General features: G+C 35.4%; 1 protein-coding gene across 1 annotated transcript in view; it reads left to right on the top strand.

The window, feature by feature from the left end:
- Window positions 1-21,998, top strand: part of LOC128231975 (uncharacterized) — a 44,760-nt gene extending 22,762 nt beyond the window's left edge. The window contains exons 2-7 of the mRNA XM_052945288.1: window positions 395-881; window positions 1,215-1,379; window positions 2,039-2,924; window positions 6,255-8,308; window positions 13,215-15,919; window positions 16,219-21,998. Of these exons, the coding sequence (XP_052801248.1) occupies window positions 417-881; window positions 1,215-1,379; window positions 2,039-2,924; window positions 6,255-8,308; window positions 13,215-15,917 (6,273 nt within the window). The 5' untranslated portion in view covers window positions 395-416 and the 3' untranslated portion in view covers window positions 15,918-15,919; window positions 16,219-21,998. The remainder of the gene's footprint in view (window positions 1-394; window positions 882-1,214; window positions 1,380-2,038; window positions 2,925-6,254; window positions 8,309-13,214; window positions 15,920-16,218) is intronic.
- Window positions 21,999-25,725: the final 3,727 nt, after the last annotated feature.

The raw sequence follows: 25,725 nt of genomic DNA on the forward strand, positions 1-25,725 counted from the left end.
TATTAACTATTAAATGATTACAGGATTATAACCGTGTATTTAATAGCTGAAAACGGACAAATATTTAATGATGCGTGAGTGCTAAAAGATTTACAGTGATTACCTATCGTCTTATAAGATAGAAATGCCGATGAAAATCGCACTAGGATTTAAATTGATGATCGAATCGATTCCTGAAAGATCTTGATAATTGAACATAAAATTATCATTAAGTTGCTCAAAAGCAATAATTTGAAAACACAAATACCATAGCCTGATTATGATATCTCGGGTTGTGGTCTACGGGTAAAGCGTTGTGTAAGCCCTATTGTAATACTAATATGTATGTTTTTTGTTTGATCAGATCATATTGATACTCCGTTACTTGTATTGTCATTTCTTTCTTCAAAATCAGATGTAACGCAAATGAGTCCAGTATGTCAAAAAACACAGACATCAGCAAGCCGGAATCGCGGAAGTGGCTGAAACAGTGGCGGGCAGTATACATCACAAGACAGGCCCTTCTGCCCACTGTCAGTGAAGAGGCCACCCAGCTGCATGATGACATTTTACAAAAAGCTCCGGTTCCAGCATGCACCACGTGCTCGTCCAAAGATGTACAAAAGAAAAATGCAAGTTGCCGCTTGCATACCGTTTTTCGAGATGAGTTGGTCAAAGAACATGCTTATGGACAAGCAAAAGGCATAGGTGCACTAACGTTGAAAAACACAAAAGCAGAAAACTGGGTTCACTCACCATGGGAGATCGCCAAGGTGTTTATGCCACCATCTGGATACGAAAATAAAACCACAATTGAAGATACAGATTTCAATGGCATTGCTGCCTTCATCATTAACTGCCAGCGTTTCCAGAGAAAGATCAGAGGCAGTATCTGTGAGACGGTAAGATCAAAGAATATTTGTCTCAAGTCATCCTATTTAAATTAAATAAAAACAATAACATGACATTGGCATACGCAAGACAACTGCTGGGCAGTCTGATTGTGGATACTGTGGATTAACATGTTTTTTTCCTCTAGGATATGTACACGTTTGTTGGTTTGCCTTTAAATATCTAGTTTGCCTTTGTAAATCCTTAGACTATTCCTAATGAAAAACGAGGTTTGATCGTAGCCTAAGTGTAATCGTCGGTGTCGTTGGCGTCATGAGCATTATCGTCATGTTGCACAAAACGTTTAGCTTAGCAGAAATACAAACTAAACTACCGCATTACAGGCTCGAGAAGCGGTCAACCACATTCGGCACATGCCGGACATTTCTTCAAGTGCCCTGACTGACAAAGCCACAATCGAATTCATAGATAACATGTACGCTCTACTAAATGAGCCGATACTGCAGACTCGACCAGAGGCGGTACAGGCTAGGAAACAATTGGACGAGGTAAACCTTACATAGTTTGGTTACATTTTGAAAGTTAAATGCTTTGTACTTTTTAGCGCTTCGCAGCATTTTCCAACGTTTTAAATGGCTGAATGAAAAACATGACACATATTTTGCTTTGTATTTTAAAATCAATTTTATAAATTTCACCATCTTTCCCCCTCTTACGTGACCGGGACACGATTTCAAAGATGTTCTTTTTCGAAAAGATGTTTCGATCGCATACAATTTGGCGCTCTCTCCGAAAACAATTAACTGTCATTTTTTTCATTTTTAAGCATTTATGAAAATATTAATTGTTTGTTTCAGTAAACGATAGCAATAAATTTTACATCGTAGAAATCAAAAATAATTATCAAGCTCGTGGCTACGCCGCTTGCGATTCGCAGCTTTCGGTGCTCACTCGGTCAAACATATTGCGATATTACCATTAAACAAATATTATCTATGAATATAAAAAAACACCCTAAAATCTGCAAATTATTAAAAGATAATCAATATGTCGTCATGTACGTTTATACGTTCTAAGTGTTCATGTATTCATCGTATGGATTATACTTTACTAACAACGTGAGCATTTTCAATAACAGACTATAAAATGCTGTGTGATAGATTACTCACTGAATCAAAAAATGTAAGTTAAAATTATTGCATTTAAGCTGAAGACAGCTGACCCATCCAAAGATGAAAATGCATATAAGTATATCTGCAATGAGTTACATGATGCATTCCAACAGAGACTTGCCGACATTGAAATGAAACTACAAACAAAAGAAACAGATACAGAAAAGGCTAAAGAAGATCTACATACTCACAGTCAACAAGTATTTGACGCTCTGAAACAATTATCTGACGATGCAATGCACGGGTTATCAAGGAAGAAAGATGACATCACTCTGGCTATTAAAGACGAGAGAAGAAAGCTAATGGATTTTATGACAAATTTGGAGCAGAAGGCTGCAGAACACATTAAACAATCAGTAACAGATGGTAAAAGAACACTTGAGACAGATTTTGAAGAAAAGAAAAGACAGGCTGCAGAACATATTGAACAATCAGTAACAGATGGTAAAAGAACACTTGAGACACATGTTGAAGAAGAGAGAAGACATGCAACAGAACACATTGAACAATCAGTAACAGATGGTAAAAGAACACTTGAGACACATGTTGGAGAAGAGAGAAGACATGCAACAGAACACATTGAACAATCAGTAACAGATGGTAAAAGAACACTTGAGACACATGTTGAAGAAGAGAGAAGACATGCAACAGAACACATTGAACAATCAGTAACAGATGGTAAAAGAACACTTGAGACACATGTTGATGAAGAGAAAAGACATGCAACAGAACACATTGAACAATCAGTAGCAGATGGTAAAAGAACACTTGAGACACATGTTGATGAAGAGAGAAGACATGCAACAGAACACATTGAACAATCTGTTACAGATGGAAGAAGAACGCATGAAGTTCAGACAGAAGCACTTGTGCAGCGGTTCCGTAAAGAAGAGGTCGAAAACATACGGGAAAAGAAACTTAGTAAGTATTAGTAGTTTACACTTCGTCTAAGGTATCTAAACTTACACTAAGATTATTTTTTTTGATATTTTCTAATTGTTTTCTAACAACTGATACGAGTTATATGTATCTTAATTGTATATGTACAATTCAGATATATACTTCACAAAACCAATTATCAAATCTTATTTATTATAAGACCGGTAACCATTAGGGAGATTAGGTACTGTTTACATAACGCAGCCCTAAAAACAAAGATATTTACAAACTCTACGTGCACGATGAAATTGACAATATGGTATAAAACATCTACGTTGCGTTTATCACTTCATAGATCGGAAATAGGTGGCAGTAATTATTGATTGTATTAGGCCGTGAATGTTTTCAACCAGCAACGAAAGTCATATGTTGTCTGAAATGTTCAGTTGCAATGTCATTAAAAATGCACCTGTACATTGTAATGAATTTTGATCCAGATGGACAATGGTTAAATTGTATATGCCTTGGACATTTTGCTAATAAACACTATTTTTATAATTAATAAACCTTTAAACAATGGATGCGAATTGATCACGTTATCGTCACATTGCTGACACACATTGACAAACTCTGGTTATCGTCCTCATGTTATTTTATTGAAGGGCAATTTACACACGTTTGCTTAATCAAGATTATAACACGTCAAAGTAATATATTAACAGCTATAGAATAAAAAAAAATATTGAATAAAATCATAAGTCCTTTCCAAACCGGTTATGTTAGTGGGAGATACATTTGAGGAAACATAAAACTTATATAGGGATGCACTGATTATTTCAACAACGGAAAGAAATCTTATTTTGAAAAAGCTTCCGAAACTTTAATTGATTCCTTTATACTTTAAAGGGACTATACACCAGATTGGCACCAAAAAAGGTTTTCTGTAACGAATCTCAGGACAATTATTTAATAAAATGTTAAACTCTTTGATATCATAATTGTAAAAAAAATCCCACAATGTAAAAATAAAATCGAGTCGGAGACCGAAGTTCGAACAATTTTTGCACCTTAACATCCTTTTCTTAATTGAACTACCTTTCGGCAAATACGAATATTTCCGATTAATGCACCATCTTCGGATATGTTCGGATCGCAAATCATCATCATTACAATTCGCACTATAATCGTTTATCTTGTTATTGTTTGTTTAGTGTCGGCAGGCCCCGAAATACTTAAATCAACATGTTAGAAAGTATAAATTTATGATATGTTAAAGGTACTGTTGTCATTAGTGTTTCAATTTTACGTTTAACAATTGGTGTACATATAAGGACTCATCACACTTAAACCAGACAAAAGTTTAAAAAAAAATGAAAAAAAGGATATTTTTAACGTTTAACTTAAAATTAATTCAACGTCAATTGATTTAAACAATAAAAAGGTATGTCACGTTTCATGTCAGAAAACTTATCAAGCCCGAAGTAATCAAAGTTTTCAAGTCAAGCAGAAAAATAGATTTTATCTCTGATAAATTAACGAATGTTTCCTCTGATTGTAGGTTATGTAAGTTTAAAAACTATATTGTATGTGCTTAACTCAGACGTGAAAGTGGCAGTTGGAAATCCATTCTCCGGAGTTCATAAACTCCAATTACTCAATTTTGAATGTTTGATGTTTTGCTCTCAGATTATTTAACACATGTTCCTCACTGTTTCGGTATAAGTATCTGTATTAATTACTTGGCCTCGTTCTTTGAATATGCACACTATAAACTGGAAAACATTATGCGCTATTTTAAAAGTGGTTAACTCAGCCGAGACTGCGACAAAATATACTTTTAATCGTGTAAAATGATGTATTATCGGCCTCATACTAGATCGTGTTCATAATTCTAGGCTTGTGTTGTGAAAATTATGTGTTTACCGATTTTGGGACCATCTGGTGTCTAGCCCCTTTAATTAGACATTTCTAAATAAATATTGACAATAAGCATATAACCAAAGCAGAGAGTTAACCATATTTATACAAGAGGCTGCTGATGATTTCGAATAGTACACTGCACCTTTTATTAATATTTAACCTTTTTTGTTTTAGTTTAACTCATGAAAGCTTTACATAATAAGTATAACAGGAATTCAACCCACAAGCTGTTTATTATGCATGGTGACATATCATTTTGGTATTATTTGAAACGGTTTATACGCAAAGAAAAGGTGTGTAAACATATTCTTACCAATATGATAAAGAAGTTTTTGTTTATATCTTTTAAACTCTCTTACGATATACACCAATGTATCATGATATGGTAAACACTATGGGAAACAAGCATAGTGGTTTATTAGTTTTTTAATTCTAAAATCATTAGTATATCCCATATGTGTTCGAAAAATCAAAGTTTATTATTTGGTACTCATTTTAAATTGTTTCCATTTTTATTCCAATAAAAACACTAGTCTTGTTGTCACTTTCAATCAGATTTATTCCTTCAAAGTTATACTGGACCTCAGTTGAAATAAATCTTTGGACTTTCCTTGGTATTCCAAGCATTACATGTCATATAGAGTAATGCATATCTCAGGTTTTTATTTCTAAATGAAAATCATTTTTTTTTTCTTTTTAATTTTTTTTTTGCATAATACTTATGATAGGACAACATATTTATATATTGTAATTTATCTCACTATGCCGAATTCATTACAGATATTCTTCATGTGATTAAGTTAATATACTGTGATATTTTCAAATTATTAAATCACCTTCGAATACTATGATACTAAGTATATATAATGACACTGATTCTGTGATATAACAATTTTAAAGTATTATGATAAGCACCTGAATCACAAAATAATGCCCTTACACCAACGCTCTTGTTTAGCAATGGTTCAAAACAACGCTCATTGAAGACGTTATGGAATTGGTTACAGATAATGGAACGTAATGATACTCGAAGAAAATAATTTCTGTTCTCTTTAGCATTTCAAAAAGCACATGTTTTGGTTTTTAGTTTTCACATTGTATTTGTGCACTATAATTCTGTTTTAGAGTTGACCTTGTACATAGAAACTAGGTCATGCAAGTTCCTCCACATGTATTCTAATTCATTAAATTAACATTCGAAAATTGCATTTAAAAAAGCCGTAATATAAGTATTTAATTTGAATGGCAATTCCAGAAATATGTCTTATGTGTTCTTGGTTTGACAATTTCTTTATCCAATGATATTTATCTAAATGATCACATATCATTTAGGCACCAAACTTATGTGAAGTTTTGGGGTATCGTTGCACTTCTAATTACTGTTTTTATACACAATTTTGATACATCAATCATTTTTCTTGATTTAATGAGATAAGCTTTTTCAATTTCCAGAGTTAAAGACACAGCTAATCGAGCACTATAAAATATCTTCAAGCCAGATGACCGTTCGGCTTGACATTGACGAAACCATTGAAAAAATATACGAAAACCCCGAACTTGCCTTCATTATAATCGAAAATGGCAATACAAATGAGGTGGATATTCCTGATGTTAGCCACTTATTTTCGACAAGCGATGACCCAATGACTAAAAAGATCATCGTCGAGGGTAAGCCTGGAACAGGCAAAACCTCATTGTGTAAAAAAATAGTGCACGACTGGCTTAAAGCAAATGAAAAAAATGAGAATGCATCAAATTTATGTCAGTTTGAATTCGTCTTCTACATACTACTTCGCCACGTTAAAACTGAGAGTAAAGTTAAAGCAATGATAGTCGAACATTTAATAATGAAGATTGATTCAGACTATAAAGATGCACACTCACTGCTTGGAGAAATTTTAAAAACAGAGACCTGCCTACTACTGCTGGATGGTTTGGACGAATGGCGTGCAGAAATGCCACATGTTGAAACAAGTTGGAGAAACTGTACAGCATTAATCACAACACGACCGTACAAATTGGCTGAACTAAAAGTGAGTACAACGCAGATCGGTAAACATGTAAAATTAAGTGGAGTTCAGGATCCTGAAAAACTTGTTTTGAAAGTCATTCAGAAGTTAGAGGAGATCCACAAACTAAATAAAGACTCAGAATCCTGCATCCAGGAATTAAAAGACAGAGACCTGTGGCATTTTAGCGAAAATCCCGTCCTACTCGTTCATATCGTGTGGCTCTGGCACAAAAATAAGTTAAGAGAAAACATGTCTTGTGCTACTCTTTACCAGGAAATAGTTGATGAAAGATGGTATGACATGTGTGACAAAAAAAAACAGGATATAGAACCACACGAGTTATATTACGTATTGAGCGAGATAGCATTTAACAAACTGTTTTCTGAAAACGAGGACGAATCACTCGTGTTTCACATTAAGGGGAAACAGCTCGAGAAATTTAAGCAGTTCAAGGAGGCATCGCTTGAATCCGGTATCATGTCTGCCAGCAATGTGCTTGGAGAACGCTTTCCTCAGTACCAATTTCTTCACAAAACATTCCAAGAATACCTTGCAGCCGTTTTTCTGTCAAAACGCGGTTCAGAATTGAACTCGCACTGCAAGCTTGTGAAAAACATACACTCCAATCATAGGAACGAAAGTGTATTTGCTTTAGAACAGATATTCTTTTTTCTTTGCGGCTTAAATCCAGTAGCAGCCGAGGAGTTTTCGGAAACACTCAATGAGTTGTTTACTGAAGATTGTGAAAAGATTGGTAAAATGAATGAATACATGTCATTCCAGGACATCATTTTTAGAGGCTATAATGAGGCAGAGAAAAACGGACATGCCAGGGCGAAGTTATGCTTGCAGCACGTCAAGCTTGATGAACAAAATGCGCTTACAGAAAATCAAAGGTCAAAGTTGAAACTGTGCTTGGATGACAAAAAATCAAGTCTCGTATCATTATCAATTAATGGAAAAAACGACATATCGTCTTCCCTGCAGTTTAAAGACGATCCAACTGTTTTAGATTTACTGAGTTTCAAGAATCTGAAATTTGTTGTGCTAGATGATATTCCATTTGAAGATATCCGCCTATTGAATTTGAATGGATTACTTCAATGCAAAATACGATTCAGCGACTTCAGACAAGCAAGTAAACTGATATCTTCATTACAATGCTCAGATTTAACTGGTTTGAAAACGCTAGAACTGGAAAATGTTGGCTTGGATTGTGAAGCCATGGACATTTTGTCAAAACTAAAATGTGTCGAAATGCTAGGCCTCACATGGAGCAAGTCGAGTCGACAAAATGATTCACAAGTTGACCCTGTGGACCTTAGACATCTCGAATACCTCAACTGCCTCAGATTTAGTGAACTTCCTTTCTGTGACGTTGTGAATCTACAAATGCGTAATATGCATCGATTAAATATCAGGTTCAGGACACAACAACGAGCACCAAAGTTGATGGCAGCATTACTTCAAGGTTACTCACTCACAGAAATCCCGGTAAGTGATACTTTGAAACAATTATAAAAGCTGCGAATCAAACAAATCAAACATGTTAAAAAAAATAGTTCAAGTTCGGTAGCCCTCAGCAACGTACAATTCTAGTTGGTAATTCTGTATTTGCATTCATTAAACTATTTGTAATTGTATATGTTAACGAGTTTAGTAATGCTTCAGTTGTTGTCTTACCGGCTACTGCTATTATAAGCAATTTTGATTTGTTGTGAAACGAATTGACTAGCTATTCAATTCATTATGTTCCTTTTCTTAATTAATTTCAGTGACTCACTTATTAACTGTCTCCTATATACCGTAATATTAATTCAAGATGCCTTATGAACCCCGTATTATTTTATCGAGTAAAGACGGAATATGAAAAACATACACCGATTTCATTTTAACAAGCATGCACAATCTTGTCATGAAATATTGCAAAATAGGTCATTCTGTCAATTTCAGTTGAAATAAAGAAATAAAAATAAAATGCCAATACATTATCTGTAATGTAATTTCTGTCGTTTATACTTAAAGACAATAATCAATAACCATTTTGAATTGCTTCGACCTTTAGCATGTTGTGGTAACAATGCAGCAACATTTAAGATTATCGACAATGGTTCAATAAATTAACAAACTCGTTTGAGCATCAGATTCCTTAAAACAGAATGAAAATTTGACCCGTTTTGTTTTTAGCATCAAACGGAAGCGTGCTCTTGTACATGGCTCAACGTAAACATTAGATTTGGCGCGTTTTCAGATTAAAAATGAATAAAAATAACATACTCTGTAATATGGGGGTAGGGTTAATTTGTGATAGGTCCTAGCTGTAGTGTATTCTCTGTCGTTTATTGTTGACAATAATCTTTGACCTTAAACATAATGGGGCACAATGCATCAATATCTTACAAACTCATTTGAGCATCGGATACCTTAAAACAGAATAAATATTTGACTCGTTTTGTTTTTAGCATGACACGTCAGCGCGCACTTAGCTTGTACATCACGTGACGTTAGCATTACATTTGGCGTTTTTTTTTTATAGATTTTTAAATTAGTTTATAGCATAAAATAAAAGGATAATTTTGGTGCACAATCGATCAAATAATAGATATTTCGTTGATACAAATATATAGTCTCTGTTTCATATTCATATATAATTATTAAAAAAAATGCATAACACGTGAACATGCCATTCATGCCGAAAAAAGAAGCGTGTGTATACTGGCTGTATTTAGCCAGATCACAAAGGGCTTTCATTATGCAAATTTTAATAACTTAACAAAGTGAAAAGGTTCTTGATCTACCCGAGTATGCGAAACGTCACCAATTCGAAGTGTTTGGTATGGGGGAGAGGGACGGACATGATCAAGCACAACTTTAAAAACAACAACAATAATACAGATATATTTTAATATGTCCGTTGAGATAGATTTAATGTGTTGTCCACATAATTTATGAAACGTTTACGTAATTTGATTCGTGTATATACATTTCAATGGTTTCTTAAACTAGTATGTGCATAATTTGGAGTTAAGTTATTAAAGGATAAAAAAATATGACTTGAATATTACAAATGCTACATATTGGAACAATATTGAAAGAAATATGCAAAGCACAAACAGGAGATGAACTGCGCCGTCGTAGAACTGTTCATGGATTAACAAGGCACATACACTAAGCGGCCATTGTTTCATTTTTCCGTTGTTCCCACTTCAATGATGTGATATTTAAGTTGTCGCTAATAACTTTTTAACGTACCTAAACCTCAAATAATGACGTCAACATTTTGAAGTAGTGTACGTTTAAAATATGTATGTATAGATATATACTTTAAAACCATATTATAATATGTCACGTTTTCGGGTTTCCTCGTCCATGGCCGATATTGCCTCATATGAATAGAATTGAATTCGTATTGATTCTGACGCGCGTAAGAGCAAACAACCATTATATCGATTTAACATGACAAAATGTAAGCATAGACGCGGCCACCGCCAAATCTCTGGTATGCTCCCAAGACACGTCATGCCTATTTCTTACAGCCCTTCATATCAAACCGGTGTTAGATGAATACTATCTATTCACCACGACATTTTATTACCCACATTTAAAAATAAAATTTCATTTTGATTCATAACTTCGTTCATAACATTTCCATTGGAAAAAAATCAGTTTGTTTTCAGCACACATTAATAACAGTGCTCAATGTAGGCTGGCAAAGAGGTGATCCTTCAAAACTAATGTTATTTGTATTAACTTAAAGCTATCCCCTCACAGATTGAACGCTTTGACAACATTTTTATTTAAAGAGCAAATTTTTGCGTAAATATCTGCAAACCAATGATAAAATATGGCTGACAAAAAATCAGATCGCAGATTTTTATATTTCTGTTCGAAAATAAATGTTTTATGGTTTAAACCGTTACAAGTGCAGTTTAAAGGTTCGGCAATGTGTTTGAACTGAAATTACCCTTTCAGTACGCGGTTGTCACAGAAAAATTTTCAGGAGTTTTGGGACTCAAAAAGGTAGTACGCAATACGTAGAAACTAAAAAATGGCATTATTCTGTTTGCAAATTTACAAAAAAAATTACACAGGATTTGAGTAGAAACTGAGTTTTCTGATAGAGTTAATACAATCCGCCTGGTTTATAGAGATTATTGGTTCGAATGATTTGATATTATTTGGATTTCATTGTGCTCAATGACATCGAAACAAATAAAAATTATAATAAAACGTGAATTCTTTATTAGTGATTTTTTCCAAGAAAGTTGCTTTGGCTGCAAAGATTTTGATAATTTAAAACCAATACAGTTTTTTTAAATGTTAAGAACATAAGATGTAAAAAAAGATATTAAAAATATGCTAAAACAGATCATGTGATTTATGATAAGCAAATGGGTAGATTTGTTGTGATTTAGAAGAGACACCACGTCTATATAAAACACGTAAACTTTGTAAAATCATGAATGAGCTTTCTGGTGAACAAATTCGATTCAATAAAAACGGAAGAGAGACTCAGTAAAACACAAATTATTCTGGGTACTTCTCAATTCTGTTTGATTTTGTTATCGTTGTTCTTTATTATTTTTGAATTGTATTATTTTATTTCATTGATCAGTTTCAATGCTCATGATTGATGTATTACTATCTGAAATAAATACTGGTTAAACCAAAAAATATAATGAAAACAAGAACACTTCATTTAATCATTATTTCCACTAAATTATATTTAAATCTTCTTTAAGGTTTTCACTTGCTATGCATATAAATCATATTTAAATCTAAATAATAAGAAATACGTAATAAGAAATGCCATCATCATTTCCATTCATACTTAAGCGTGGGAAGACAATTATATAATACACATCTTTTATTATTATATACTCATATTTTTTACAAATGGTCGCAAGTTAGTATACTATTGCATGGTGTCCGTACCTACAAGTGAAGTGGATACATTGTATTAACACTTGTTATTACCTTCAATTTAAAAAAGTTGATTTCCTTAACTATATTATGGTAATCATTAACAAATTGCTCCGGTTGTTAAATTGTTATATTTATTTGAAACAAATCGAACAGTTCAAGCGTTATATATATTGTTAGTGCTAACACTTTTTGTGTCGCCTGAAAAGACGACATATAGGGGTTACTTTTGTCGGCGTCGGCGGCGTCCGCGTCCCATTTTCGCTTGTCCGGGGTATATCTCCTAAACTATTATTAGTGGTATCAACTTGAAATTTCATATGTAGATAGATCTAATTGAGGGCAAGTGCAGTGCACAAGAACTGTTACTCTTGCTTCCATATTTTTAGAGTTATTGCCCTTTGTTATTTTTCATGCTTAAAGTTTTGTCCGGGGCATATCTTGTAAAATATATGAGGTATCAACTTGAAACTTCATATGTAGATAGATCTCATGGAGGGCAAGTGCAGTGCATAATAACAGTAACTCTTGGCTTTTAGTTTTAAAGTTATTGCCCTTTGTTAATTTGCATGCTTAAAGTTTTGTCCGGGGCATATCTTGAAGAATATAAGAGGTATCAACTTAAAACTTCATAGCTAGATATATCTCATTGAGGGCAAGTGCAGTGCACAAGAACCGTTACTCTTGCTGCCATATTTTTAGAGTAATTGCCCTTTGTTAATTTTCTTGCTTAGGTTTTGTCCGTGGCATATCTCGTAAACTATAGGAGGTAGCAACCTGAAACTTATTCCGTAGGTATATCTGATTGAGGGAAAGTGCAGTGCACAAAAACCGTAACTCTTGCATCTATATGTTTAGAGGCAGTGGCGTCGGCGGCGTCGGCGGCGGCGTCCGCGTCCCATTTTCGCTTGTCCGGGGTATATCTCCTAAACTATTAGTGGTATCAACTTGAAATTTCATATGTCGATAGATTTAATTGAGGGCAAGTGCAGTGCACAAGAACTGTTACTCTTGTTTGTTTTACATTGATCTTAATTTAATTATGAGAATATGTATATACGAATAAAACATTCTCAGAAATTTTATGACTTTAATGTCATCAATTAATAACTAAACCTGCCGAATAAAAGCAGGAGCGTAGTCTCGTAGAGGTTAGCGGCCTACACCTTTCCTCGAAATGTCAAAATTAAAGGCCAAAATTAATCATAGCGTTAAATCCTCGTACGTTATGTATACATTTCCGTGGATATTAATAATTGCACTTTGAATTGTTAAGTATTTGCATTTTGAATTTTCAATGAGCTGATAAGAAACGGTTCTCAGTAACATTTAGAAATAAAACCGATTTAAGCATTTCGCTTTCACATCTCGAAATGTAGTATATTTTGCAACATTCCGGCTTCATGTAGTTTTTTTTATAAGATTCTAGTTTTTCCTGTATGTTACTTGATAAATTTTGATGAATACTGCATTTCAGAATAGACCACACTTTATCCTACGGAAGCTCATGCTGGGGAACGTTCGTTTTTCAGCAGAAGCGTACAGGCGTCTTGTAAGTGTGGTGTTACAGTCGGGACATTCTGTAGACTTTACGTTAAATGAGTGTACAATAGAGGAGGACATAAAACAAGTGCAAGAGGAGATGGCAGACCAGCTCGCCCCCCAGGTGATGACTCCACAGGCCGCCTCAACTGACTATAGAACACACATTACATTACGCAGTATGGAAATTTCAGCAAAAGTGTTCAGTTGTCTCGTTAGTGTGGTGTTACAGTCGGGACATTCTGTAGACTTTACGTTAGATGAGTGTACAATAGAGGAGGACATAAAACAAGTGCAAGAGGAGATGGGAGACCAGCCCGCCCTCCTAATGATGACTCCACAGACCACCTCAGCTGACTATATAACATACATTACATTACGCAGTATGGAAATTTCAGCAAAAGTGTTCAGTTGTCTCGTTAGTGTGGTGTTACAGTCGGGACATTCTGTAGACTTTACGTTAGATGAGTGTACAATAGAGGAGGACATAAAACAAGTGCAAGATGAGATGGGAGACCAGCCCGCCCTCCTAGTGATGACTCCACAGGCCGCCTCAACTGACTATAGAACACACATTACATTACGCAGTATGGAAATTTCAGCAAAAGTGTTCAGTTGTCTCGTTAGTGTGGTGTTACAGTCGGGACATTCTGTAGACTTTACGTTAGATGAGTGTACAATAGAGGAGGACATAAATCAAGTGCAAGATGAGATGGGAGACCAGCCCGCCCTCCTAGTGATGACTCCACAGACCACCTCAACCGACTATATAACACACATTATATTACGCAGTATGAACATTTCAGCAAAAGTGTTCAGTTGTCTCGTTAGTGTGGTGTTACAGTCGGGACTTGATATAATCTTTACGTTAAATGGGTGTACAATAGAGGAGGACATAAATCAAGTGCAAGATGAGATGGGAGACCAGCCCGCCCTCCTAGTGATGACTCCACAGACCACCTCAGCTGACTATATAACACACATTATATTACGCAGTATGAACATTTCAGCAAAAGTGTTCAGTTGTCTCGTTAGTGTGGTGTTACAGTCGGGACATACTGTATACTTTACGTTAGATGAGTGTACAATAGAGGAGGACATAAAACAAGTGCAAGAGGAGATGGGAGACCAGCCCGCCCTCCTAGTGATGACTCCACAGGCCGCCTCAACTGACTATAGAACACACATTACATTACGCAGTATGGAAATTTCAGCAAAAGTGTTCAGTTGTCTCGTTAGTGTGGTGTTACAGTCGGGACATTCTGTAGACTTTACGTTAGATGAGTGTACAATAGAGGAGGACATAAATCAAGTGCAAGATGAGATGGGAAACCAGCCCACTCTCCAGGTGGTGGCCCCACACCCCGCCCCAACTGACTATACAACAAACATTATATTACGCAGTATGGAAATTTCAGCAAAAGTGTTCAGTTGTCTCGTTAGTGTGGTGTTACAGTCGGGACATTCTGTAGGCTTTACGTTAGATGAGTGTACAATAGAGGAGGACATAAATCAAGTGCAAGAGGAGATGGGAAACCAGCCCGCCCTCCTAGTGATGACTCCACAGACCACCTCAGCTGACTATATAACAAACATTATATTACGCAGTATGGAAATTTCAGCAAAAGTGTTCAGTTGTCTCGTTAGTGTGGTGTTACAGTCGGGACTTGATATAATCTTTACGTTATATGGGTGTACAATAGAGGAGGACATAAAACAATTGCAAGAGGAGATGGGAGACCAGCCCGCCTTCCTAGTGATGACTCCACAGACCACCTCAGCTGACTATATAACATACATTACATTACGCAGTATGGAAATTTCAGCAAAAGTGTTCAGTTGTCTCGTTAGTGTGGTGTTACAGTCGGGACATTCTGTAGACTTTACGTTAGATGAGTGTACAATAGAGGAGGACATAAAACAAGTGCAAGAGGAGATGGGAGACCAGCCCGCCCTCCTAGTGATGACTCCACAGGCCGCCTCAACTGACTATATAACACACATTACATTACGCAGTATGGAAATTTCAGCAAAAGTGTTCAGTTGTCTCGTTAGTGTGGTGTTACAGTCGGGACATTCTGTAGACTTTACGTTAGATGAGTGTACAATAGAGGAGGACATAAATCAAGTGCAAGATGAGATGGGAAACCAGCCCACTCTCCAGGTGGTGGCCCCACACCCCGCCTCAACTGACTATATAACACACATTACATTACGCAGTATGGAAATTTCAGCAAAAGTGTTCAGTTGTCTCGTTAGTGTGGTGTTACAGTCGGGACATTCTGTAGGCTTTACGTTAGATGAGTGTACAATAGAGGAGGACATAAATCAAGTGCAAAATGAGATGGGAAACCAGCCCACTCTCCAGGTGGTGGCCCCACACCCCGCCCCAACTGACTATACAACAAACATTTCATTAGAGAATACGACATTGTCAGCAGAAGTGGTCAGGCGTCTTGTAAGTGTGGTGTTACAGTCGGGACATTCTGTCGGATGTCAGTTAGAGTGTTGTACAATAAAGTCGGACGAGGAGGTGAGAAGGCTTCAGGTGGAGATGGAGAACCAGCCCGCCATCCAATTGATTGAGTTTAGAAGGGGCGAAGATGGCTTGTACATTACGTACATGAACAACGTTTAAAGGTAATTTGACACGTTAGATTTCTTAAACTCAATAAATTATTACTTGAATTTAAAGTAACATGATTTTATCATTATTGTAATATAGCTCACTTGATTTTACAATATAATATATATATTTAATTGAATATAATACATGAATTTGCATTATATATTAATCAAATTTGTTTGAATGTTAGGAAAGTATATCCTAAATGCATGTATTGTAACCTGAACATTTCGGTAAATATTAATATAAGCTCAAAATGATTTATTCTATCATAGCAATTTAAATGATAAAATGTGATTATTGTCTGTTTAAGGTCATCAGTCGGCGCCAAGACATTGTGTTTTGATACGAATATATTATGCATCGATCTATATGGACAATATAGTAATATCTTGATCATCTTATAGTGGTAAACAGGCGGCAGCGAACAAAAGATGTTTGTTTCAGTGGTTAACTGGCATCGGTGAAAAATTGATATTAGTGTCAGTGGTTAACTGGCATCAGCGAACAATAGATGTTTGTGTCAGTGATAAACTGGCATCGGTGAACAGTATATATTTGTGTCAGTGTTTCACTGGCATCAGTGAACAATAGATACTTGTGTAAGTGGTTAACTGGCAGCAACGAACAAAAGATGTTTGTTTTAGTGGTTAACTGGCATCGATGAAAAATTGTTATTAGTGTCAATGGTTAACTGGCATCAGTGAACAATATATACTTGTGTAAGTGGTTAACTGGCATCAGTGACCAATGAATGTTTGTTGCATTGGTTAACTGGCATCGGTGAACAGTATATATTTGTGTCAGTGTTTCACTGGCATCAGTGAACAATAGATACTTGTGTAAGTGGTTAACTGGCAGCAACGAACAGTAGACACTTGTGTCAGTGGTAAACTGACATTAGTGAACAAAAGGTGTTTCATTCAGTGGTTAACTGGCATTGGTGAACAATATATGTGTGATTTAGTTGTTAAATGACATGATCTAATAAATGTGTGTTTGTTTCACTACTTAACCTGTATCAGCGATCAATAAATATTTGTGTCACTGGTGTTTTATGCTTAAATTCCAACTTTAGTTTGCCTTTATTTTCCAAACATTTAACAAGTTGCAAACAAAGGCAAGAGTCGAAGATTATGTACTTCAGAACTATAGTTGGGCAATAAAAATTATAAACGTGTCATCAGATTTTTTTTGCTGTTCATGACATTGAACTTCATATAATTGGTAATAGGGCACGACGTTTGAGACGATATGAATACATGAGTAAGATATTTTAGATACATCCTTTTCATCATGTATAGCTACTTCTACAAGGATCTACTCTAACAAATTTCCATACTAGTTTTCTCTTTTGTATTTGGCGTTTTTATAATATTTTGTTCGAAATTTTAGTATGTATGTATGTTTTTTTTTTGTTTTAGGTTATTTTTATAATGTTAAGTGTGAATGAAAAAAGATAGCATGTATACGTGATAAATTATCTAAACGTTAGATTTCGAAAAAAACACAGTTGTATTTAGCTTGTTTTTGTACATTTGTTACTGATTAACGAAATACATGACCTTACGTTAGCAACAGTTCGTTATTGTTTTGCTAATATAATTTGTATATGTCGTTTATTTAAGGCGCACTATATAAACAACGAAACATTTAGATAGCTTTGTTTAATTTCAGAGAAATGGTTATTGCTTGGCTAAATATAATCGATACATATGTTGTAAATAGTGTGACCGTTGAGAATGTCGTCATAGACGTAAATTATAATGGATGTTTAGAAAAAAATCTAATGTTGTAACTGGCGCGCATGTTATAATTTCCGCATGGACGTGGATTATCGTGGATGTTAAGTAGTTTATTTATGTCATGAATGACTCACAAGTTGTATGTAGACATGGTCGTGGATTATCGTGGATGTTACTTAGTTCTCCTTAAGGAATGAATTGCGGGGTTGATGTCATTATCGGGGTATGAACGCAATTGGGCTGGTCTAAGTGTGTGGAGTCCGAAGGACTCCATGCGTACTTTGACCAGCCCAATTGCGATCATATCCCCGAAAATGGCATCAACCCCGCAATTCATTCCTTATATTTACACCAAAAGTTCATTATTTTATTCAAGAAACGTTAAAAAAATACTTCATCTCATTTCGGATTACTTTTCAGTAATCCTTTCTTACCTATTCTGTAAAAAGGACGACCCGACTGTTACCGGAAACATTTTTTTTTCAAATGACGTCACACTAATGTGGGAAAAGATCAACCAGTTGAAATCACATTTAAACGTAAAATTGAAACTCTTTTGGCTGCAAAACGTTTAAAATATGGTAACTTAGCACTTTCTTAAATGTTGTTTTATATTTTACGGGACCTGCTGACACGTTACAAACAATAACGAGATCAATAATTTTCATGTATATTGTTATGCGATGAATTGCGATCCGAACATATCCGAAGATGTTGCGTTCATCGATTTATGAACGCAATAGCCGAAAGGCAGTTTACTTAAGAACTGGAAGTTGAGGTGTAAATATTATGTTTTGAATGACGCCTACGCTGTTAGAAGGTAGGGTTGTTGATTATCGTGGAAGTTAAGTAGTTTATCTATGTTATGAATGACTCACATGTTGTATACATGATCGTGGATTATCGTGGAAGTTAATTATTTTATCTATGTCATTAATAACGCACATGTTGTATGTAGACATGATCTTGGATTATCGTGGAAGTTAATTAGTTTATCTATGTTATGAATAACGCACATGTTGTATGTATACATGGTCTTGGATTATCGTGGAAGTTAATTATTTTATCTATATCATGAATAACGCACATGTTGTATTTATACATGGTCTTGGATTATCGTGGAAGTTAATTATTTTATCTATATCATGAATAACGCACATGTTGTATTTATACATGGTCTTGGATTATCGTGGAAGTTAAGTAGTTTATCTATGTTATGAATGACTCACATGTTGTATACATGATCGTGGATTATCGTGGAAGTTTAGTATTTTATCTATGTTATGAATGACTCACATGTTGTATACATGATCGTGGATTATCGTGGAAGTTTAGTAGTTTATCTATGTTATGAATAACGCGAATGTTTTATGTAAGCATGGTCGTGGATTATCGTGGAAGTTTAGTATTTTATCTATGTTATGAATGACTCACATGTTGTATACATGATCGTGGATTATCGTGGAAGTTTAGTATTTTATCTATGTTATGAATAACGCACATGTTGTATACATGGTCTTGGATTATCGTGGAAGTTAATTATTTTATCTATATCATGAATAACGCACATGTTGTATTTATACATGATCGTGGATTATCGTGGAAGTTAATTATTTTATCTATGTTATGAATAACGCACATGTTGTATTAATACATGGTCTTGGATTATCGTGGAAGTTAATTATTTTATCTATGTCATGAATAACGCACATGTTGTATGTATACATGGTCTTGGATTATCGTGGAAGTTAAGTAGTTTATCTATGTCATGAATAACGCACATGTTGTATGTAGACATGATCGTGGATTATCGTGGAAGTTAATTATGTTATCTATGTTATGAATGACGCGTATGCCGTATGCATGCATGGTCGTGGAGTATCGTGGATCTTATTCTGGTAGTTTATCTATGTTATGAATAACGCGAATGTTTTATGTAAGCATGGTCGTGGATACTCGTGAATGTTAAGTGAGTTATTTATTTTCTGAATGACGCGTATGTTGTGTGTAGGCATGGTCTTGGATTATTGTGGATGTTAAGTATTTTATCTATGTTATGAATGACGCACATGTTGTATGTATACATGTACTCTTGTCTGATGGTTTGCTTGGATAATCGTGGATATTGCACGATGAACATTCGTATATCGTAGATGTTGCGAGGTGTACATTTGTTTTAAATGACCTACATGTTAGAGTATTCTTTAGTTTTGTGGAATATATGATATTTATCCATGTTAAAAGTGGCGAACATGTCGCTAAAACAGTGTGTCAAAATTTAACGGATAACTGTTATTAACACACAGACTTTTTCACAAAAATAGGGGTGAATAAATGAATTGAGTTTGTCATCTGCATGCTAATGCTGTGTTATTTAATTGTGCCATTGAAACGGGATGATCACTCATTATCTTATTTGTAAACAGTACTGTATTTCGGGGATTTTGCATATTGTGAAATAAACGAATGAAGAGTAAGTTTATACCTTTCAGTATGCTGTAAACTATAAAAATATAAGATTATTGCTGAAAGCTATAAATACGTACGCGTACACTTTTTTATGTCTTATAGCTTGTGACGTAAAGAAGCATTTTTGCTTGTTCTTGGTATATTATTTTTCGTTCCAGTACTATAAATTGTATATAACATTTGATTATATGTAGATAACCAGTATTCTATTAGCTTAATTATGGTTGGTTTCAATGTGTTTATTTTAGGTGTTTCATTATGTTTCATAGTTTAAAATACATATATCTGGATATTTAATCGACAAACATATCTTGTTTTTAGATTGATGCTGTATGTATTTACCTTAAATTGCATTACCTTGATAAGGCAAGGATTTTCATCGATAGTCGTAATCGTTTATTTCGAAGTCTAAGGGACCTTGGGAAAAACTTTGATATAACGAACATTCGATATATACGAAACTTGAAAAAAATGCACCGAACCCAACACATAGCCCAAATTCTGTATTTGCTGATATTTACTGCAAATAAAGATACCAGATCTCGATAAAGCGAATTTCGACTGTATTGACCTTAATGTACGTATTTTCCTTCTGTATGCATGTACTGTGTTTATTGATGAGGAAGGTCTTGGTGTTTTATTTTATTATTCATTTAAAAAAAAACGATAATGAGGCCGATTTTTGAAAAAGGGTCTAAATTTTAAAACATCAACATTGATACTGTTGAAAACATAATAGGTTTAAACGTTATGAAATAAAGTATATTTTTAGGCGTTCACATTTTCCTGTTAATAAATTATCATTCTTATAATGGTTATATGCTTCATGATGATGGATTTGTTTTGGCATTACCCACTATTCTACTAGTTATCATTTTAAATGTTGTTGCATGGTAACTCATGTGCAAATATTACCGCTTTTGAGTGTCAACTAGAGAATGTGAAATGATAAACCAAAATACAATGTAAGTTGTTTATAGATCTTTTTTATAGCATGTTTGTTGTCATTACTTGTTTTTACAATTAATAACTCTTCAAACACCTTAAGGTATCAGATTTTTTTTAAATTTTGTTCTATACTCAAATACAATGGTGTCACCAGAATCCAATATTACAAAAATACTCAAGTCAAATCGCAATCTCAACACAATCTACCACATAAAGCAAACTTAAGTATGATAAAAAAACTTGCATTTTAATACTTTTTGAAAACATTTTTTCTCATATAATGTTTTTATAAAGCATTTAAAGAAAACTATTTCTAGAGCAATAAAGTTTTCTCAAGTTCATATTTGCCCGAAGAATATTCTTCCCTTGGAATCTTGACCAATGGCGTAATCAACATATACTATGATATAATGCACTTTTATAAGGTGTAAAAACATAAATGATTTTTAATAATCTTTGATAATAATTGATGCTAAGTAATAAAATAAGTTGAGACCGAGATTGAGATTTGACTTGAGTATTTTCGTTATTTTGTGCAAGGCATTCACAATTCACATCATTCTACAAAGGATATTTTAAGTACTGACAATATGTTTGAAATGATAAGTTGATTGTTAATGACCTGTACATTATACTGCATCTTTAAATATTGTACCATATGGACATTTTTGGATGTAAATGATATGCTTTGAAATGGAAATTTAGACCTTAATACTTGAGTTATATAATAAACTAGAATATATATGTAAGTTATTGAAAAAGGAGATACGTTTCCGAAAGTAGCAAAATATAATGATTATAATTTATGCAATGTTTGTATGGTGTTATCTTTTCTTTTTGAACGCATGTCAATGAAGGCATGCGAGGTATTAGTGTATGCTAAATGACTATTATTTTAAATGTTTACGTATTAATTAAAGGTATGATTGAGTGTTTGGTTTATAGTCATTTCGCAGATTATAGGTAAAAGGTAGGCTTGTTCTTAAACCTGCACCAGAGTAAAGCTCAACATCAGGGGAGCCCCGTTCAAAATCTCCCCGGAATACTTGCTCACCTACGAGTGATAACATATTTTTTTTAAAAAGCTGAAAAAATTGGATTGTTTTGGTACAACAATTGTCATTTCGCAATTTTAAATTAATACGTCAGTCAATTCCGCCTAATGTGAAAAACAATGAGCCTGTATAGAGTTCATATAAATTGTGTTTGAAACTTGAGCTAGTGACCTACTTTTCTGCCGAGAATAACCTACACTCTATTTAGAGGAGACAATAATGTAATTCAAATTCTTACCACGTTTCTAGAGATTGGATAGTCAAAACCGTCATGGACTGTAATCGATCTTTTGTGTACTCGATATAGTTGACTGGAGCAACCACATATGCAAATCCGCCTGTTACAAATAAAGGGCTTGCGGTCAATAGAACTCCGTTTGTGACAGAGCGGGTCAGTCACGTATGCATTGACATCTGTTACAAATAGAGCGTAATAGCATTGCGGGATATGCAACTCCGATTTTGACTGAGCGGGTCAGCCACAGATACATCTCCGCCTTTCACCAATATCCCTTAATTGGCCTGCGACAAATGCATCTCCGTTTGTGGCCGAGCGGGTCAGTCACATATGCATCTCCGCCTGTTAACAATAGACCTTGACTATGCTTTCGGCAAATGCAACTCCGTTTGTGGCTGAGTGGGTCAGCCACAGATACATCTCTGCCTTTAAACCATATCCCATTAATGGGCCTGCGACAAATGCATCTCCATTTGTAGCTGAGCGGGTCAGTCGCATATGCATCTCCGCCTGTTAACAATAGACCTTGACTATGCTTTCGGCAAATGCAACTCCGTTTGTGGCTGAGTGGGTCAGCCACAGATACATCTCCGCCTTTAAACCATATTCCTTAATGGGCCTGCGACAAATGCATCTCCATTTGTAGCTGAGCGGGTCAGTCACATATGCAATTCCGCCTGTTATCAATGTGGCTTTATAGGTCAAACACATATCTATGCATTAATATATCTGATCAATATTGCCGAATGATTCAGCCACGTATGCATAACCGTCTGTAATTAAAAGTGCAAGATATACATCTTCGGCTTTACCAAGAGAGCTGAAAAGGTCATCCTCATATGCATTTGTGTTTGTGATATAAAGAGTTGAATATGTCAGTCACATGTTCGTTGCCGACTCTAATCAATAGAGTTGAATGGGCACACGCATGCATTTTCGTCGGTGATTACGAGAGTAAAGTTTGCAACCAACATATGCATCTCCGTCGGTGATTACGAGAGTGAAGTTTGCAACCAACATATGCATCACCGTCGGTGATTACGAGAGATAGCTTAACGTGATTACTGCTAACAATATTTTGCATTTTTTTGTATTGTATTAAGCAGCGGCAAACCTTCGTCCAAAGCTGAAACACTGAAAAGTGAGTTAATATTGTATTATTTAATTTTTAAATATTCGTATTTCGGTCTTTGATCGATAGAGCTGAATGGGTCGGTCACATGTTTATCTCTGCATGTGACCAATAGAGCTTAATTGTGTGTCTCTCGGTCAGTGTGTGTTCATCTACATGTGTAGTATTTCATTATTGTATTGTGACGTTGTGTGTCTCTCGGTCAGTGTGTGGAGACATTCTGGTTGAATCGGGTCGCTCCGGGCGTTTTAATGGCTGCATCACAGTTCACCGTGTTTGTGAATATCATTGTTAAGGTTACACAAGCGACTCAATTTAGAAATCGTGTACTTTGTTCCCAATGTGCAGTTTGACTCCAACAAGACAGCACCTGTCATTTTTCTGGGAATTTGTTTTAAAATTTCTCATCACTGGGAATAGCTGTTTCCGGCGGTCGTCAATTTCGGGAAAAAATGTTCATAAATATTATAACCCGCACGTTTCATATTAAGTTTAATGCTAGCTTCAAGGACTAACTCACGATCACTATATCGCTCGAATAGTGCAACCATCGATCTAGGGTTGAGTATTTCTTGTCGGGCCACCTTTACTATGTATATAGGGAAGATATAGAGTATCAATAATAATACAGGGGCGATGTGGGGATGCTATGGAGTATCAGGGATGATACGGGCACGATATGGGGATAATAAATAGTAACGGGGATGATACGGAGGGGATATTGGTAAGATATAGATTATCGAGGATAATACGGCGGGCGATATGGAAATGCTGAAGATTATCGGGCATTATACGGGGGGATGATACGGGTGCGATATGGGATGATATAACATATCGGGGATGATACGGACACGACATTGGGATGATATATCGTATCGGGGATGATACGGACACGACATTGGGATGATATATCGTATCGGGGATGATACGGACACGACATTGGGATGATATAGCGTATCGGGGATGATACGGGCGCGATATGGGGATGATATAGCGTATCGGGGATGATACGGGCGCGATATGGGATGATATAGCATATCAGGGATGATACGGAAACGAAATTGGGATGATATAGCGTATCGGGGATGATACGGGCGCGATATGGGATGATATAGCATATCGGGGATGATACGGGCGCGATATGGGGATGATATAGCGTATCGGGGATGATACGGGCGCGATATGGGATGATATAGCGTATCGGGAATGATACAGGCGCGATATAGCGATGATATACCGTATCGGGGTTGAAAGGGCGCAATATGGGGATGATATAGAGTATCGGGGATGATACAGGCGCGATATGGTGATGGTATATTGTATCAGGGATGGTACGTGGGACGAAATGGGGATTACTCGGGGGGCAAAATTGATACGATATAAAGTCGAAACTCGTTGGCCCGAACCACCACTGCCCGGCCACCTCGAGCTTCGGGAAATTCAAGCTCAGCATGAATACTTATTCTTGCATACCGGACGTGTGTTTCCGGTCATATGGCCAGTTCTGGAAAACCTGTTTTACACTCCATGTTATATAAGTCCCGCAAAACAACGCCCCCGCCCCCCTTCATTCCCTTAACTGTATGGTGTCTGAAAAGTAAAAGCCGTTTCAAAAACACGCGATCAATGTTATAAGTATGCAAGACCTCTATCAAAATTGACAATAAATATTCATCAAAATCGCGATTTTAGAGGATTTTTTTGACGTTAATAATGTTATTAAATTACTACGCTTCATGACGTCAGAAAACAACGCCGCAGGCGCTTTTTTGTAAAATGTACAAACATGCGTTTTCTACGTCAATCTTTCCACATAATATATGACATTTGCCAATTACTTAATCATCGATAGATATTTTATCTTGTACAATATAATAGTTGTTAAGGTCACCCTTTCCATAATCTAGGCTATGTAGAGTGTTGGATTAATAGTCTCAGCCTAATAAGGAATGAATATCTTGGAGATGCGGTTAATCAGAGTATGAACATATTTGGTCCGCGCACGCATACTCGTGATGTCCTTTGCATTTCCCTTAACGTCCACTTAGCAAATGTTTTCATACACCGAAGTTAACATATACACTCATTATTTAAAGCATTATTATGGATACTATAACTACAAAGTTGAAAAATGACGCTTCCAAAATAATTGAGCGCTGTATATAAATTGGGCTGTTTGAACGGCGGAATCATCAATTACGCAATTTATTTGATTGACATCATATACATTTTA

This window comes from Mya arenaria, chromosome 1 (genome assembly GCF_026914265.1).
Source record: "Mya arenaria isolate MELC-2E11 chromosome 1, ASM2691426v1".
In the NCBI taxonomy this organism is placed as follows: domain Eukaryota; kingdom Metazoa; phylum Mollusca; class Bivalvia; order Myida; family Myidae; genus Mya; species Mya arenaria.